We start from the raw sequence: 17239 nt of genomic DNA on the forward strand, positions 1-17239 counted from the left end.
AGTCAAGTTCCTCCACCCCAAACTCATTCATCCATGTCTTTATGGACCTTGCTTTGTGCCCTTGTGCGCAGTCATGTTGGAAAAGGAAGGGGCCAACTCCAAACAGTTCCCACAAAGTTGGGAGCATGAAATTGTCCAAAATGTCTTGGTATTCTGACGCCTTAAGAGGTCCCTTCTAAGGGGCCAAACCCAACCCCTGGAAAACAACCCCACACCATAACCCCCTCTCCCCCAAATGATTTGGCCAGTGCACAAAGCAAGGTCCATAAAGACATGGATAAGTGAGTCTGGGGTGGAGGAACTTCAACCCGATAGAACACCTTTGAGATGAATTAGAGCGGAGACTGCGAGTCAGGGCTTTCCTTCCACATCAGAGCCTGATGACAAATGCACTTCTGGAAGAACGGTCAAACATTCTCATAGAAACACTCCTAAATCTTGTGGACAGCCTTCCCAGAAGAATTGAAGCTGTTATAGCTGCAAAGGATGGGCCAACGCAATTTTGAACCCTATAGACTAAGACTGGGATGCCATTAAAGTTCATGTGCGTGTAAAGGCAGGTGTCCCAATACATTTGGTAACATAGTGTATGTGTATTTTAACTTACCGTATTAGCTGTTTGGCTGGAGCTCAGCTTTAAATTCATCACCCATAATTTTTTTCTGGAATGGAGTGTGGAATGTTCAGAGTGATAAGAATGTCCTCCTGATTTTGTGTGCTGTAATAATAATCAGTAGCACACAAACTAAAGCCGGCCATACACGGCTCGAATTTCGAAATAATTTCCTTTCGAAAATCGTATCAAAGAATTTTCGTACGAATTTCGCACCGTTAGTGGGCTGCAGCAACAGCCGATTTTCGTGCGGCAATCAAATCTGAGGAATCGGACATATTGGAATTTTTTTTGAAAAACTAACGATTTTCTAATCAATGATGGGAGAATCGTGCGAAAAATGTAATAGAAATGCGCATGTGCAAGAAAAGAATATTCCCAGCCACGAAAATTCTTTTCTGTAGCAACATGAAGGCTTGGTTGGCCGAATTCCAAAAATCAATGGTGGCTTTATCGGATCACAAAAAAACTAACTTTCTGATTTTTAAAATAAAATATGTTTGAAATTCGACTGTGTATGGCTTTACATAGTAGACATCAAACTTATTACGGAAGTCCAGGGTAATGCTTTGAACTTAACAGCCAAACAACTTTCACCATATACATATGTATAGCATTTCACAGATGAAAAATGATACCTATATAGTTAAAGTCTAATCTCTGTTTGGAGTCCTCTCCGTAAACTTTGGACCACATAAGGTAATCATGGGGTTCTTCCTCACCACAAGTGCAGAAGCTGCTGAGTGGTTTGGCACACTCTCACTGTCTGTTGATTAGAGTAATGTTTGAGGGGGCATGTATGACCCCTTGGGAGACTGTTGTGTGAGAGTGCAGAGGTCCGACTCTCCTATATGCTGCCAGCACAAGGTATCTGAATCTTTGCTGCAGCACCTCATTTTTATAAAAAGTATATGGTATGGTATATGCAGCCTGGCTACATTAAAATAATACATCAAGATAGTTTAAATGGGTTTTAATTTGTTACTGCAGGAAAAAAACATTTACCCATACCAGTTAATAAGGACTGACGGTTTTTACTGTAGAAAGTGTAATAGCCCAGTGTTTCTGAACCATGCCCATTCTAACCTCTGCTAATCCATTTTCTATGCCATTTACTAGTCACAATGGCCCGAGCAAACAGACAATGCTCTTACCGTTGGGTTTACAGGGCTTTAGTTCAGATGCCTCAATGACTTGCACCATTAAACGTCCAATTCCGGAGGATTTGTGAGACCTCGCTAAACAGAGGAAATAGAAGGAAAGACAAATGATAAAAACTCAAAGTATATTAATAACCGCTGTGCTAATAATAAAAGGATATATATATATATATATATATATATATAAAATTTGTTTGGCTAAAAATCAAACAAGTTAAGCCTGGTAGAGAGTGACTAGGTGTTCTCTAGGAGGCGCACATCAACACAAGGAACTGCTGTATAATAGTGAATGGCAGTCTCAGCCTGGACCCCCAACGTGGTTCACTTCACCCACCAGATCCCCATGAGTAAACTCTCGTGGGCGGAGTGAAATGGATTGGGGGGCCAGGGTGAGACTGCCATTCAGGATTATACAGCAGGTCTTGGCTTGATGTATGGCTCCTGGGGACACCTAGTCACTCTTGGAGCATAGAAAAGCTTGCTTCCAAGCCAGCACTTACAGTGGTGGGCACAGGCATCATTCCTATACAGCCTGAGCGGCTCACACACATATTCTTGGTTAAGCCTGGTACACACTATTCGTGTTTTGTTTTTTTCGTTCAACATAGAGCTGAGCGAAAAACAAAACAGTACTAATTATCGGATGTTAAGTTAGTACGACAATCTCCCCTGCTGAGGTATTATGTTCTGACAGAGGGACTGTCCACCTGCCAGAACCCTTCGATCAGTTCTTGCAGCCATTGGCTGCCACCACTGATCAGATGCTGGTTTCCAGTATGCCCGTTCGACAGAAGCAGGACAGACTGATGTACACATGAGCTGAATGTCGGCCGGTTTCTGTTGAACTGATATTCGGCCCATGTGTACCAGGCTTTAGTCTGATCCCCTAAGGCAGATGGAACACCACAAATGTATAAAATACAATGAAAGTAGAAGATAATTAGCACATGTACAGTGTCAGTACAATAAGTTCTGGATGGGTGCTGGTAGTTCCATCACATCTTGGCATCCGATATCTCCTTGTGGCTTCAGTAGAAGACCTCACCCGAATGAGAAGCTCCCTGCCTTGGCCATCATAAAACCAAGGTACAGAACCTCAAAAGTGCCGTTATATCTGTACACTGAGTGAACAGCTGGGTTTGGACGGACCTCCTTTATAATTGTATGTATGTAATAACTGTACCTTGATATGCCCTTTCCCTTTTCTTCTTCTCTGTGTCAATGAAGTTTTCAGAGGCAGCTTTGATTTTTTGAACCCAGGCAGTCCTAGTAAAGAGAACATTGGATAGTACACAATCACACTGTTCAGCCGATAAGTTGGGATATAGGAGAAAATGTGACATTTCCATAAACATTAGAAATGGATGTTTTATAAAGAGATAAAATAGATTTAAAGGATCGCTAAAGAGGATGAAAAAAAAAAAATACAGGTTATACTTACCTCCACTGTGCAGCTCGTTTTGCACAGAGTGGCCCCAAACCTGGTCTTCTGGGGTCCTTCGGCGGCTGTCTCAGCTCCCCCCCCCCCCCAAGAACTTTCCACCTTCATCCAAGCTCTCTCACATGGTGGAAAGTCCTTGTGGGGGCGCTCCCGTGATACAGCCGGTGGCTATAGCCGCTCACTATCACTCGGCCCCGCCCCCCTGCGCCCCGCGTCTTTGAATATGATTGACAGCAGTGCGAGCCAATGGCTGGGCTGTGCTCAATCAACCAATAAATGAGTGGAGAAGCCAACCGAGAAGCCTGCGCATTCACTGCGCGGGACTTTCGAAGGGTCAGGTAAGTAAACGGGGGTTCGGAGGGGGGGGGGGCGCTAATGCTGAGTTTTCTTTTCACCTTAATGCATAGAATGCATTAAGATGAAAAAACAAACACATACCTTTACAACCCCTTTAAGTAGGCAGTTCAAATGCATATATGTCTACATATAAAGAATAAAAAAAGGATGTGCGATTTAGCTCAGTCATTCTTGTGATATGTACTAGTCAGCGAGGTCAATCTGCTTCCTCCTGGTTTAGCAGTACTGTTTCCTATCAGCTCACTGGAAAGGGAGATGATGGCGATGGCTATTTGCCAAGAGGAGACACATGCAGCTGAACTGCAGAGCCAAGAAATAAATGTTACCTTATCTCCTTGTCTGTTCAGATTGGCTGATCAGAATAACACATCTTTGGCAGGTACAAAAATAAAACCTATATGTATTTTGCAGTTTGAAAAGTGTAATCACCATAGGTGTGTGCACCTGACTGCATTAGGGTGTGCACCCCAAAGCTCAAACACACGTGCCTTTTTCTGCAGCCTCAGCTGCACTGGACACTGAATGAATGGTAGTGCTCAGTGCTGAGCAGCTTCTTGTTCATTCACAAACTGAAGCATAGTAAACACAGTTTGCCAAGCTCCGGATATGATTGAACACAGTGAGTGAGTGTGTTCACTGTGTTCATTTAGAAAATAAAGAGGCTGTTAAATGACATATTGATTAGCCTCTTTCCCCCCCACTCTCCATCCTGAAACATCCCCCGCAGCATCCAGGGGAAGAGGAGAGGAAAGGAGGGAAGCCAGCAGCACTGCGGTTGGCGGGGCGCCTGGGCAGTAGGGGGAATCGGAGTGATTAGGGTGTAACCAGGAACATCCCCTGTGCACGTCTATGTTAATCACCTTATTTCCAACACATTAATAAGATGAAGGTCCAATAATTTTTCCTGGCCTTACATGAGTACAGGCAGCCAAATATTGCTAGCCCTGTGTTACCTGTCAACAGGTTGGCAAGCCAGATATTCACAGGGTTAGACTACAATCTTTGCCTGTAATTGATGAACCTTTAACTACTGGGCACTTTTACCGCCTTCCTGCCCAGGCCAATTTTTAGCTTTCAGTGCTGTCGCACTTTGAATGGCAATTGTGCAGTCATGCAATGCTGTACCCAAACAAAATGTTTGCCTTTTTTTGAGACAGATAGAGCTTTTTTATAGTGGTATTTAATCACCAGTGTTTTTTTTTTTAAAGAAAAAATGGGGGAAAAAAATGAATTCTTAAAAAAAAAAAAAAAAAAGTTTTTCTTAGCTTCTGGTATAAAAATTTAAGTAATTTTTCACCTTCACTGATGTGCGCTGATGAGGCTGCACTGATGAGACAGGGCTGAAAAACACTGATAGGGAGACACTAATATGCAGCACTGATAGGCGGCACTAATATGCAATGAAAGGCAGCACTGCTGAACACTGACTGGAATCACTGCTGGGGCTGCACTGATGATCAGTGTCCTGTGTATCTTTACATCTCTCCCCTGTGAGGAAATGCCACTGATCAGCTCTCCTCTCCTCATACGCAGTCAGTGTGAGGAGAGGAATGCCGATAACTGGAATTTCCTTGCTTACATGTGATCAGCTGTGATTGGACACAGCTGATCACACAGGTAAAGAGCCGTGTCATCAGCTCTTTACCTAGAAATGTGATGTACAGTGTCCAAGGGACAGATCGCACAACCCAGAGTGCAAGGGTGGCGAGAGTGGGACGACATCATCCCAGAACGAAAGAGCCACCTCACGTCCGTCATTTTACAGTACAGTGGGTGGGAGGTGGTTAAAAAGGATGGCCATAGATATCACTGGGCCAGGAGTCATACCCAGTAGTTCAGGCAAACAATATATCCTGACCAATATCCAGAGCATTTGGCACCATCCTCCCTCAGGACAGACATCGCTGCTCTGCTGGGAATATTTCCCTGCAGGGTTCCTTAGTTATGAATGCCCCCCAGTTTGTGTCGGACTTGATGGAGGCTTCCTGTAGGAAAACACAGATGATACAAATTGTGGCTAGGCCTGTGTGATCATTTCAGTGGGGCTTTAGAACAAATGTGAAGAATGTTTGTGGAGTCACAGAGAAGAGACTGGGAAGAATTTTTGTCTAAATAGAAGTACCCAAAGAGGCCACAAGCTTTTCACCATTTAAATTCCTTTACAGAAGGAGAGTAAGAGGACTCTTACACCTAATATGAGAGACCTGGAGGGCAAGATTGCTGGTTCTGAGGTCTTTATTGTTAATTCTATATGGAGGTACAGACACATGTGCAGATTATCCCTAAGTTCCCACCCTTTGGGATCACAACTGTACAGACTGATGTGGCACTGCTGGAAAGGGGGTGCTCACTATAGTGTGAACACTAGCAATGCAGTCATTTTTCATTCTGGAGCAAAGCAAAGCAAAAGAGTAGCATTCAGTCCTATTGTGCAGCACTGGAGCTCTCTGGAAATTTCAGCGATATGCTGCATGGTCCTAAGAAGGAAGGAGACATGTCGCATGGATGATTGAATGCCTCCAGAACCTACCTTTCATTGATGTTGTCTGTTCGGAGGGTGTACACCCGGTCTATGTGCGATATATGAAAGACAGGCTCATCACTGGATGGGTCACTTGGCAGTTTCACCAGAACTTCATTTAGGAAAATTGGCTTTATAGGACAAAGATAGAGAAACAATGGTAGTGTCAGTGACATCACAGGAAGTAGTATACAAACTGGACTCTACTTGGTCTGAACAATTTTTGGCCTTACTGGGGTGGTCACAAGAAAAACACTTAGGTGTTCATTTATAAAGTATAGTAGGGAATGTCAAAGTCACATAACTGTCAGCTTACTAATATAAATCTGCTCTTGTTATAAAATTGGCCCCTTAGTAAAATTTTCTACCGATTCTGAAGAATCTACTACACATTTTATTAAAAAAATTAAATGAATAGGGCAGCTTGCAACTATACCAGTTAGAGATACATTTTAAGAGATAAATTCTGATTGGGCCCCTCAGAAACATCACTGCTTCTTAACAATCGCCTAATTTCCACTCACAGTGGATGAAAATTATGAAGAAACCTCCACATTGATGGAGCAAATCTTTCGTCTCCACATTTCCCACCTTCGCTTTCTTTTTCACTCTTCTTACCCCTGGATCTAACTATTTTTACATCCTACTTCCATATGTCTCAAAGATGTAGACTTCTCCCCTTAGGATCCCATGACTGATCTCTGGAAGCACTTAGTTAATGCAGCGGTGCTGTTCTATACATCAGGGATCTTTGGATAGATTCCATTGATACGGTTGCTTCCAATCAGGGCTCAAGTCCTGCGGGAACGCATGGGAACGAAGTTTCTGCACTTTTTTCACAGCAGGAACGCAGTTCCCTTTGCAGGGCTAAAGCAGTCGAGCCAATCCTTCACTGAGCGGCGATGCCCAGCTTGACTCACTGTCAGGGGCAGGCGAACCTTAGTAATCATTTATGTTACTGGCCGCTTCCTGTATATGGATTCATCGGGTAGTGTGCGGGTATTCCGTCACTTCCTCAAAGCCGCAATGTCTCCTGGGAGCTTTTGTCATTGTTCCCAGGAGACATTGCGGAGGTCTGCCGCGAGTAATCGTGGGATTTAGAAAGAACTTGCTTAAAAAAAAACACGTGCTTTAGTAATTATGCATATTTTGCGTATCATTTTTTTATTTTATTTTTTGGTGGGGGAGTGGATCTTGGGTGGGAGTTCCCACACCTTTTTCCCAGGACTTGACCTCTGCTTCCAATGATATGTCCCATTTGTTTTTGTGGTGGAGGTCATTCGTTTGTTTTCTGTTGGAAGATTTCCTGTCATTCCATCAATGACAAATCTACTGTGAATGGTGGGTGAATCCTCTATGGCTCAGCCCAATTTTCATATTTCTGGCCTGGAACATGTTACATGTTTCCAATGCTGCTGTAGAGCTGCTGTATTTAAACAGCAACTTCTGGCTGTCATTTTGAGAGATGGCAATTGGCAGCAAATGTGGGACGGGGAGCCACAGCAGGGCAGAAGAGCAGGGCATACTACACATGTCCTTTGTATTATAAAAAATTAAAAAATAAAATAAAATGGTGTGGCATTGCCCAATGTCCACAAACAATCGCTAGATGCTCAGGCTAAATTTAACAGCATCAGCTAATTGACAATAACCCCATGACTAATGATTTTAGTTTAAAATATTTTTTAATTATATACTATATGCCTTTTATTTGTTACATGCTCTAATAAAAACCCAGTTGCTTTTCTATATTTGTTTAAATAATTTATCTTAATGTACCTGACAATTACATAATTAAACAGAGGAATGCCGTCTCCTTCATGCTGCAATGCCATCTTTAGGCTAAAGGTTTATTTGTTTATTTTTTCCATTGAAGCCCCGCAGCTTGCATGTGATCCCCACCACATAGCTGTCACAGTGATCGTATGATCAAGAACCACTCCGATTGGTTGCTACCAAAGGCACGTTGTTTATACATTTATTGAATGGGGCCTTGTGCCGAGGGATGTTCATATACAGATTACAGGCCAGAAATAGCTAACCGCAAATAACGGTTTGTCATTTAAAAATAAAAAATGTACATTGTGCTGAGTCTGAGTTGCTTCCTCCTTTTTCCCCACACTGCTAAGAAGTTACCATATATACTTTCATAACATTAAACAGTGGTTCATATGGAAGCATTCTCCCTTATTTAAGGGGACCATTGTGGACCAAGTACAGCACTTTTTTAACAGCCGTATAAGGGCAGAATAACGACCATTTGAAAACGTTACAAAGAAACATCCAAATAATTGGTGTAGTTTAGTACAAAGATTCAGACATGACCTATAAGCATCTTCGCCTGCAGTCAGGCTTGGGGCACCTCTACTAGTACACCTATGTAATGTTAAGACAGGGGATATGAGAACCTTTTCTTACACTTACAATCTTATACATCTTGTACTGGGCATTGCTTTTAGGGCTGAACAGCTTGTCAGATCCGGAGGACACAAACTGCTTGACCATGTAGGTAAGGAGGAGAAAATCATTGAAAAGTAATGCATACAGCTCCTTATTGCTCTTGGTCTTGTAAACTTTGCCGCTGTGCAAGATCTTCCGTGGCCCCAGGCAGTTGGTCAGGGAGTTGAAAATGACCTGCTAAAAATGAGAAGGCACACTGTGATTGGACAAGACAAGAAGGAATACAAAGTGTAATTACTATTGTAGACCGCAATATTTAATAAGGACTTGCCATTCAATTGACATTGGTCAGGGGGTTAATTTATCTGTTACCCATCAGCCATTTTAAAGTGGGTCTCCAGCCACAGAGTGTTTTTCGGTTAAGAACATTAGGTTTTAGCGTCTCTGTTATAGCAAAATTGCCACCAAGCAGGAAAATAGAATTATCCAAAAGGTCACAGAAAGCAATTAAAACCAGAGATGGGGTTTTAACCCCTTCCCACCCATCCCCAGCACCCCCTTAACAGGTTTTTCCCAATGGCGGGAAGCACTGCCCAATCATGTGACCAAGGATCACTACTATATACTGGGAGCTGCTCAAGACAGCTTGGTCACTGTGCTGGCATGTACTCGGCAAACAGAATGGATGCATGAATGCGGTATGTGAGCCATCCTTCTTATTGCCGCATAGTTGTGTTACTTTGGCGGCAAGAGGTTAACCTTTCCTCACGGTATTCTGGCCTTAAAAAAAGACAAAGGTTTTGGCTGGTGCTCCACTTTAATTTAGCTAAGCCCAGACGTGACGGAAAGCGTTTGTTTATGAAATGCATGTGCTCACCTCAGTTAGTCCTTCACACTGAACATGGGTCTGTATCCACTCCAACTTGTCAGAGTTCTCCTTCTCTCTAACCCCCTCATTGACTTGAGAACACAGCTCCTCCGCTCGCTCCAGGGCAAACTTCAGATTGGCGTGATCTGGATGAGACTCCAGAGTGTTCTCCAAGATCTGCCCCAAACAAAAAAATTGCAACTGTTATGAGATGGCCAAAAACATCCTGGAACAAGACCTAGGAGCGAGGAGTCAGATAACTACTCACGTTCTTTATGATAAGTGGATACCGTGTTATCCTCTGCATAGGCTTCAGTAGGAAGCTGGATAAAGGCATCCCCTTACAGCGAGGGTCTGTGGCTAGTCTCTGCAGAGCAGGAAAAGAAATGCATCAGACACAGCAACGTACAGGGAAAGCACCATTGTTTTTTTATTTAGGGCCTAACAGATTTGCTGCATATTCTTTAATATTACATAATTATTGAAAGATCTCATTGGTATTGGGCTAGCTAAAACCTACAAGTACAGTCTTTGGTGTCACATGCTAGGTCTACATTACATACAAGCATTACATGGAAAAGCACATATGGTAAAAGGTGAGCTTTGAGTTTTTGACAACTGTATCTACGAATATTCTGCTATGTACGAACCTTTAGAAAATCTTTAAATTCTGCTTCTTCATCAGTTTTAAATTGCAGGAGAGAAGCCCCATTCAGCTGGCAGCTGCAGAATCGAATATAGGCCTGCATGTGTGACAGCTCTGTTGCCAAAATGTCGCCAATCATCTGGACCGGCATCTTTTCACCCCCGGTTTTCTTACGCACCCGCAGTGCCCTGTGCATAAAATAAACAGGTAAGAACAAAGAATTTACCAAGACTGATGTAATTGTTATATATATCTATATATACTGCATAAATTGATGGTGCTATACAAGTACCAGTAATAATAATTAGACTGGAGCAGCTGTGCATTGCAACCAATCAACTTCTATCATTAATTTTCGAAGCGTTAGGCCTCTTTCACACCGATGGTAGGGGGGTAACAGTGGATAAGCTGCAATCTTACCCACCCCCTTCTCAAAGTCTAGGTACCTTGGATTTTCTATGAGTTTCCCTCACTTCAACCTGCTTGTTGGGGCTTTCTCTGACTGCTTCCGACAGCATATCCGAGTCAGAGTTCATTTTTGCTTTCCTTTTTCTCCTTCTTTCTCTAGACTGACTTACCCTTAATCCCGCCTACCTTCTTTCGGGTTCTTTTTTCTTGTTCTTTCAGATATCATCCCAAAGGTTGGTCTCAGGAGTTGAGCCACCCTGGGATGTCTGTGAGTAAAATACATTAAAACAGAATGACCAAACAGAGATGACGTCCCATACGCGCGGGTGCCGTGGCATTAACAGCACAGTGCACATACGCTGGTGACGTCTCCATCTGCTGCTTTAGTAAAGATCTCCTGTGCAATGCAAGTTTAGGAGATACTTACGGTAGCTACAGGTAAGCCTTATTATAGGCTTACCTATAGGTACGAGTAAACAAGGGAGACTTGACTACCACTTTACGTTAAAAGCCGATTGGTTACTTTGAGCAGCTGCTTAAGTTTTAGTAAAGCCCATCCCCCATAATGTTAAAGTGTTTGTCCAGCTATAACCTTTTTCTTTCGTTTTGTCTGAGTGGTCCTGCTGTCCAGAGATTTACCCTAATTTTCTAAATAAAATTAAATTTATTTTGTAGAGTAGCAGAGTGAACAATGAGTAGAAAAATTGCAAATGGTCACAATTTGAAAGGAAGCCAACTTTAAACTTTACCCATAACAACTTGATAAAAAAACAATGTTCATTAGCAAAAAACATACATTCCACCTTAATTATGCTACCAAAATTTGTGTGTGATGTAAATTGCCTCCAGCATTGCTCATATTTCTTCTTGCCAGAGGCTGCCATTTTGCTGAAGCCCTCGGCCTCTAGGGGCTCTGATTTTTTGACACAATGACTAAAATAGAGAGTAACTGAGCCTGTGCAGAGCAGGGTGCGACACTATTACAGGATTTTAAACAGTACAGGCACTTATTTTTAATGTTTTAACATTGCAGCCATACCTGCAAAAGTGGCCAGTCTGAAGTGATCTAGCAGTAGCAGGACATTTTCTGAATAAACTTCTACTTTAAGAGAACTAATCCCACTGCACTGGAGTATATGTGTGCAAGATTGGCTTGTTACCACTGTGTAGACCACATATGTCAATGTCTTGTGGCCCTCACACCCAGCGTGGAGGAAATTCATTCCACCACCTCTGGCTCTTACCCTCTGCTCCTGATCCCCACTGTCACTCTTAACACAGAAGGGACAGATCTCCAGAATTCAATAGAAAAATCTATCTCCCTGTAAGGCAAGGTAGAGCACTCTACACAGGGAGGTACTAAAGCCAAGCCATTTAGGAGAGAGAGATACAATGAAGAGATTAGGGGGCGGGGGTTTGGGTTGCACACTGTGCATAGTGCACCTCTGAACCCTGCACTCTGTGCATAGTGCACCTCTGAACCCTGCACTCTGTGCATAGTGCACCTCTGAACCCTGCACTCTGTGCATAGTGCACCCCAGATACAACCATTTGAGGGTTTGGATAACTGAGACGCACGCCACGTGTCACATAGCATTAACGGATCGGCTTCTGCTTTCCCAGAATTGTTTTATGCCTGCTGCATCCAGTACTGGACTATGTAAGTGAATATTAAAAAAAAAAAAAAAAAAAAAAAGCAATGTTACACTACTCCTGCCTTTTGTGGCAGAGCCAATTCTACAGAGTCCTATGATGGAAGTTGGATATATCCAGTAGAGGATATATGAGACTGAAGAAAATCATGTTTATATATCATTGCATATTGAATTGGAATACAGTTTCTTCCATATACGGATGATCGATTGTGATGAGGTTACTGAAGGGGTTGAGTTAAGGAGTTTCCTATATTACACGCTTAATGGTCACCTGTCGGCTGAGGCTATCTGGTGAGCGCATTTTATTATCACTTCGGGTGAAGCACTACTGCATTTGAGATCTTGAAGCACATTGCACTTTAGAAGCACAGTGTTGGAGCATATTTAGGAATTGATCATAGTGTTTTCTTTGGACTTCTCAGATTTAGAAATTTATTGTGCACTTTATTAATTGTATCAACACTGTTTATTAATATTTTCATTCATTATTCTGTCTAATTGCACCATTTATAACCATTATTTCATAAATACAACACTATACTCTGTCACTTTCAATTCCAAATCTTGATGTGGCATATGCAAGACATAATATAGCTTCTGTTAGCATTAATAACATCACACTCACTTCAGTAGTTTTGTGTTGGACATGATTAACTCCCTCCAGTTAACAAATATTAAACCCATTTCAGATTCACCCAGATGGCCCGACTCGGCCATTGGTTTCTGGAACACCTGAAATTCAAAAACAGTGAATGAGCTTTAGGTCATGTATGCCCCAAGTTTATTCCATACTAAACCTCCCCCATCTATTTATATAGATCAAAGCGACACAACATAGCAGTGGCCTTGATTGTTAGGTATTCTCTGCTAGCTGAGTGCATGGTAGGGTAGGTACACAAAAAGTACAGTTCATTCACAAACTACAAAATTCAATAGGCAAGAAAGGTAAAAAAAAAAAAAAAGTAACCTTTTTAGTTAGATTTCTTATAGTGGCTAACATATAATAATTAAAAAAAAAAACAAGCCTTCTGCATATTAGGTAACTTCAATTATGCTTAAGAAATATTTGTATATGTTAGCCACTTTTTAATGCATTTCTGCCTTCTCTGTCTGTTTACTGAATTCTGTAATTGCCCCTCCCATTGTGCCACGCTACTTTGAAAACGATTGCCCTGATATCCCCCCCTCTCGTACCCCAAGTTCCCTCTGAAAATGCAATACAATACAGATGGCTAGAGGTTATGTCCAGGTATAGCAACAATTTTTAGGTTGCTTTTAGGCCTCACGCACAGATGCCTAGCAGCTCCTTCCTACCCGAGCATGGCTATGTACAGCCATTTACTTGAATTTGCGGCTGTGCATGGCAGCAACATGCACCAGGGATTTTAAGCCTCATTATACAGATGCTGCTGTTTGTATGAGGCCTTAGTCTTTCATAGTACTGCCTGTCTAAACATTCTGATGTGGCACCCACCAACGATAAGGTCATCTCAAAGTCATTCAGGTGCTTTTTTTTGGGAAGCAATACAAGGTACATCCACAAAAATCAGTGGCAGGGATGGACAAGATTATAAAGGAGTCGGAACATAATGGCAGGAGTTCATGGGTGGCAATTCAGTGCTTCCTTGGAGGTTGATTTCCCGGTTAGGGTTGTCTGTTGAAGCTCAGAACTCACCTCAATCACAAGCTGGAGGTCATCCATGTACCTCTCTTCAGTTTGGATCAGCTCATGGATGTAACCTTGTCTCTTCCTCTCCATGGGTTGCATGGTGTCCAACAACTGGAGGTCAGCGCACCCTACAAGAAAAGATACAGCCCTCAGTAGAATACATCAACTTGGGGGAATAAATCACTTTGTAGCCTCAAAAATGAGAGTACTATCCTGGCTACTGGATTTGTCACTTACCCCTATTTCATCCTATCCATTCACAGTTATACAATCACATCCTGGGCACACAGACCTTCTATCCTGAAACAAGGCTGTGGCTATTCGCTCTTTTTCCCGACTGTTGGGCCCCGTGGTTTCCCACCCAGTCCACCTGATCCATCTGGGAGGATTTTGGAGGTGGAGACAATGGGATGGGATTTCCCGCCTCAACCCCGGCCAAGATAACCTACTCCAGGCCATGTCCATTCCATCCTAGGAGCTGTAGTTTCACACCTATGAGTCACCCCATTGGTAAAGTACGGATTGCTAGACTGTACCCTCTGTCTCTCATTTGGAGAGCTCAATATACTAGATGTTGGTCCATTTACTTATCTACCCATAATTTTGTATTTATCTTATAGCATCCTACTCCTAATGATTGGCTTTAAACACCATGAAATGCGTTGAGTCCACACTCAAGGGTGCCAAGTTATAGCGTGTGCATCATCATGAATTCATTTTATAACTTTTTAAATTTTCAATTTTTATATTATGTACTGTTTATTTTCATTATGATAATTATGTAGAACTGATTCATGTTTTTATTATATTTATTATTGTCCAATCATGTCCTTCTATGATTAAATACGGCATTACTATTATTATTAATTATGGGCTTCTCTGTATACCTTTTGCATTGTATATTCCTATATTATGCATTATATATTATATGCAAGAATTATTTTTCAAATTTAACTAATCATAGGGACTACCCATTGGGAATTGGGACAATCAATTTCCTTTATAAATTCAACTAGTTTATACATTTATTTCTACCAACAGAGACATGCCTTATTCAAAGTCCCACATCCACTTTTCTCATGTTTTTGCATATCCTGGCTACACATCCTAGCTTTACTGAAAACACCTAATGACCGATATCCGTAAAACAGCAGCCACCGATGGGATCTAGTAGGTGTCTTTGCTGTAGACTGTATGGCTTGCTCCTTTCTAGACAAACCTATACCACCAATTCCCTTGGCCAGTGAAGGAACTCTGGTTTGCCACTAAAGTTCTCTCAATGGAGGGTGAGGGTTGGAGAGTGGGCGAAGCTTAGCCCCGAAGGAAAGGAAGATAAGTGCTTAGCATGGTGAAACCAGGTTCGGAGGGGCACACAGAAGAGGCTTTTCTGGTCAATGAAGGTCATAACAGGCATGTGAAAGTTGTAACAGGCATCTTATGGAATCTACTTTTAAGCTGGTTATAGATGGATCGAAATACGTCTGGTTCCACAGGGTTGAATAGGCTTGTTAGAATTTTTTTTCTCGATCAGCCAATAGGCTGCAGCCCCTGATCATCGTATTCCGTCAGTGGAGAGTCCCTGCTGTCGAAATACAAGGTCTCAGCTGGGAGGATTCCACTATGCACCTCGATTGTGTGAATCTTCGAAGGAATGTGTTCGTTTTTTAAATTCAGCCAGCTGGCTATAGCCAACCTTAGACAGCACAATAACTTTAACCACTTGCCGACCTCCTCATGTAGATATACGTCAGCAGAATGGCACGGACAGGCACATCAACGTACCTGTACGTGCTCTGCTTGACGTGGGTGGGGGGTCCGATCGGGACCCCCCCCCGCTACATGCGGCGGTCGGTAAGCCTCGGGGAGCGATCCGGGACGACGGCGCGGCTATTCGTTTATAGCCGCCCCGTCGCGATCGCTCCCCGGAGCTGAAGAACGGGGAGAGCCGTGTGTAAACACGGCTTGCCCGTGCTTCACTATGGTGGCGCATCGATCGAGTGTTCCCTTTTATAGTCCTACAGCCACACCCCCTACAGTAGTAAACACACACTAAGTAAACACTAAATGTTACAGCGCCCCCTGTGTTTAACTCCCAAACTGCAACTGTCATTTTCACAATAAAGAATGCAATTTAAATGCATTTTTTGCTGTGAAAATGACAATGGTCCCAAAAATGTGTCAAAATTGTCCGAAGTGTCCGCCATAATGTCGCAGTCACGAAAAAAATCGCTGATCGCCGCCATTAGTAGTAAAAAAAAATAAAAAAAATAAAAATGCAATAAAACTATCCCCTATTTTGTAAACGCTATACATTTTGCGCAAACCAACCGATAAACAATTATTGCGATTTTTTTTACCAAAAATAGGTAGAAGAATACGTATCGGCCTAAACTGAGGGAAAAAAAATGTATATATGTTTTTGGGGGATATTTATTATAGCAAAAAGTAAAACATATTGCATTTTTTTCAAAATTGTCGCTCTATTTTTGTTTATAGCGCAAAAAATAAAAACCACAGAGGTCATCAAATACCACCAAAAGAAAGCTCTATTTGTGGGGGAAAAAGGACGCCAATTTTGTTCGGGAGCCACGTCGCACGACCGCGCAATTGTCTGTTAAAGCGACGCAGTCCCGAACTGTAAAAACCCCTTGGGTCTTTAGGCAGCATATTGGTCCGGGGCTTAAATGGTTAAAAAAATTAAAATGGACTACAATTAAACCTTAATTAAGCTGCATACTATTTGTAATGGTGTTGGACAGAAAAACAGATAACAGGCATCTCTGTGGGATCAAGATGACTATGTCATAGTAAGAAATATTTCTATACAGCTTATCAGCACTTACCTACTCAGAGATATAACATATATATTAATCATCAGGTTTACATAATGTCAGGATGTCAGGGCAATTAGTAGGGATTTTACTGCCATGAATGTTCCCTGACAAGCTGGGAGCAAAGCCACAACTGACAGACAGGAATGCTCATTAGTAGCAGCCTGCTTATTAATGACTTATTTTTAGATTGAAAGGGGTCAATAAATCTGTCACCGCCTCCAGACTTGGATCACAAACCAGAAAACAAGAGGTAAAAAAAAAAAAAAAAAAAATGTAATCAAGCTACAAAATATTTAAGGTGGAATAACTAGAGATTGAAAGCCACAATATTATAAATTATATTGGGCTAAATCAATTGTTAAATGAAGGCTTAAAGTATTTCTAAAGCCATTATTAATGTTGAATAGAGTAGGGTAGCTTAAAACCCCTGCCGATTTTAATTTTTTTTACCATGCGTCCCATGCAGTGTTGAACCACGTTTTTAAACCACCCTCAACAACTACACCATAAGCTGCAAAGGCACCAGACTGGGGCGTCGGCAAAAATCACCCCCCCCCCCTCAATTGTGTTTGGCAGGTAGTACCACCAACCGAACATGACCCATTCAACAGTGTTATGTACCTGTACTTTTAGGGATTAACCCCTTGCTGACCACTGCACAACTATA

At 42.1% G+C, this 17239-nt stretch overlaps 1 protein-coding gene across 6 annotated transcripts in view; it reads right to left on the minus strand.

The window, feature by feature from the left end:
* ITSN2 (intersectin 2) overlaps positions 1–17239 on the minus strand; it is a 270233-nt gene that overhangs the window by 5546 nt on the left and 247448 nt on the right. For 5 of the 6 annotated variants that reach the window (XM_040348499.1, XM_040348495.1, XM_040348502.1 and 2 more), the window contains 9 exons: positions 13745–13866; positions 12695–12801; positions 10011–10194; positions 9629–9727; positions 9370–9537; positions 8517–8729; positions 6102–6223; positions 2957–3039; positions 1768–1851 (listed from right to left, as the gene is read on the minus strand). In XM_040348499.1, coding sequence (XP_040204433.1) covers positions 1768–1851; positions 2957–3039; positions 6102–6223; positions 8517–8729; positions 9370–9537; positions 9629–9727; positions 10011–10194; positions 12695–12801; positions 13745–13866 — 1182 coding nt within the window. The remainder of the gene's footprint in view (positions 1–1767; positions 1852–2956; positions 3040–6101; positions 6224–8516; positions 8730–9369; positions 9538–9628; positions 9728–10010; positions 10195–12694; positions 12802–13744; positions 13867–17239) is intronic. The other variant, XM_040348497.1, reaches the window with a different exon arrangement.

The sequence above is a fragment of the Rana temporaria genome, chromosome 4, assembly GCF_905171775.1.
Source record: "Rana temporaria chromosome 4, aRanTem1.1, whole genome shotgun sequence".
Taxonomy (NCBI): domain Eukaryota; kingdom Metazoa; phylum Chordata; class Amphibia; order Anura; family Ranidae; genus Rana; species Rana temporaria.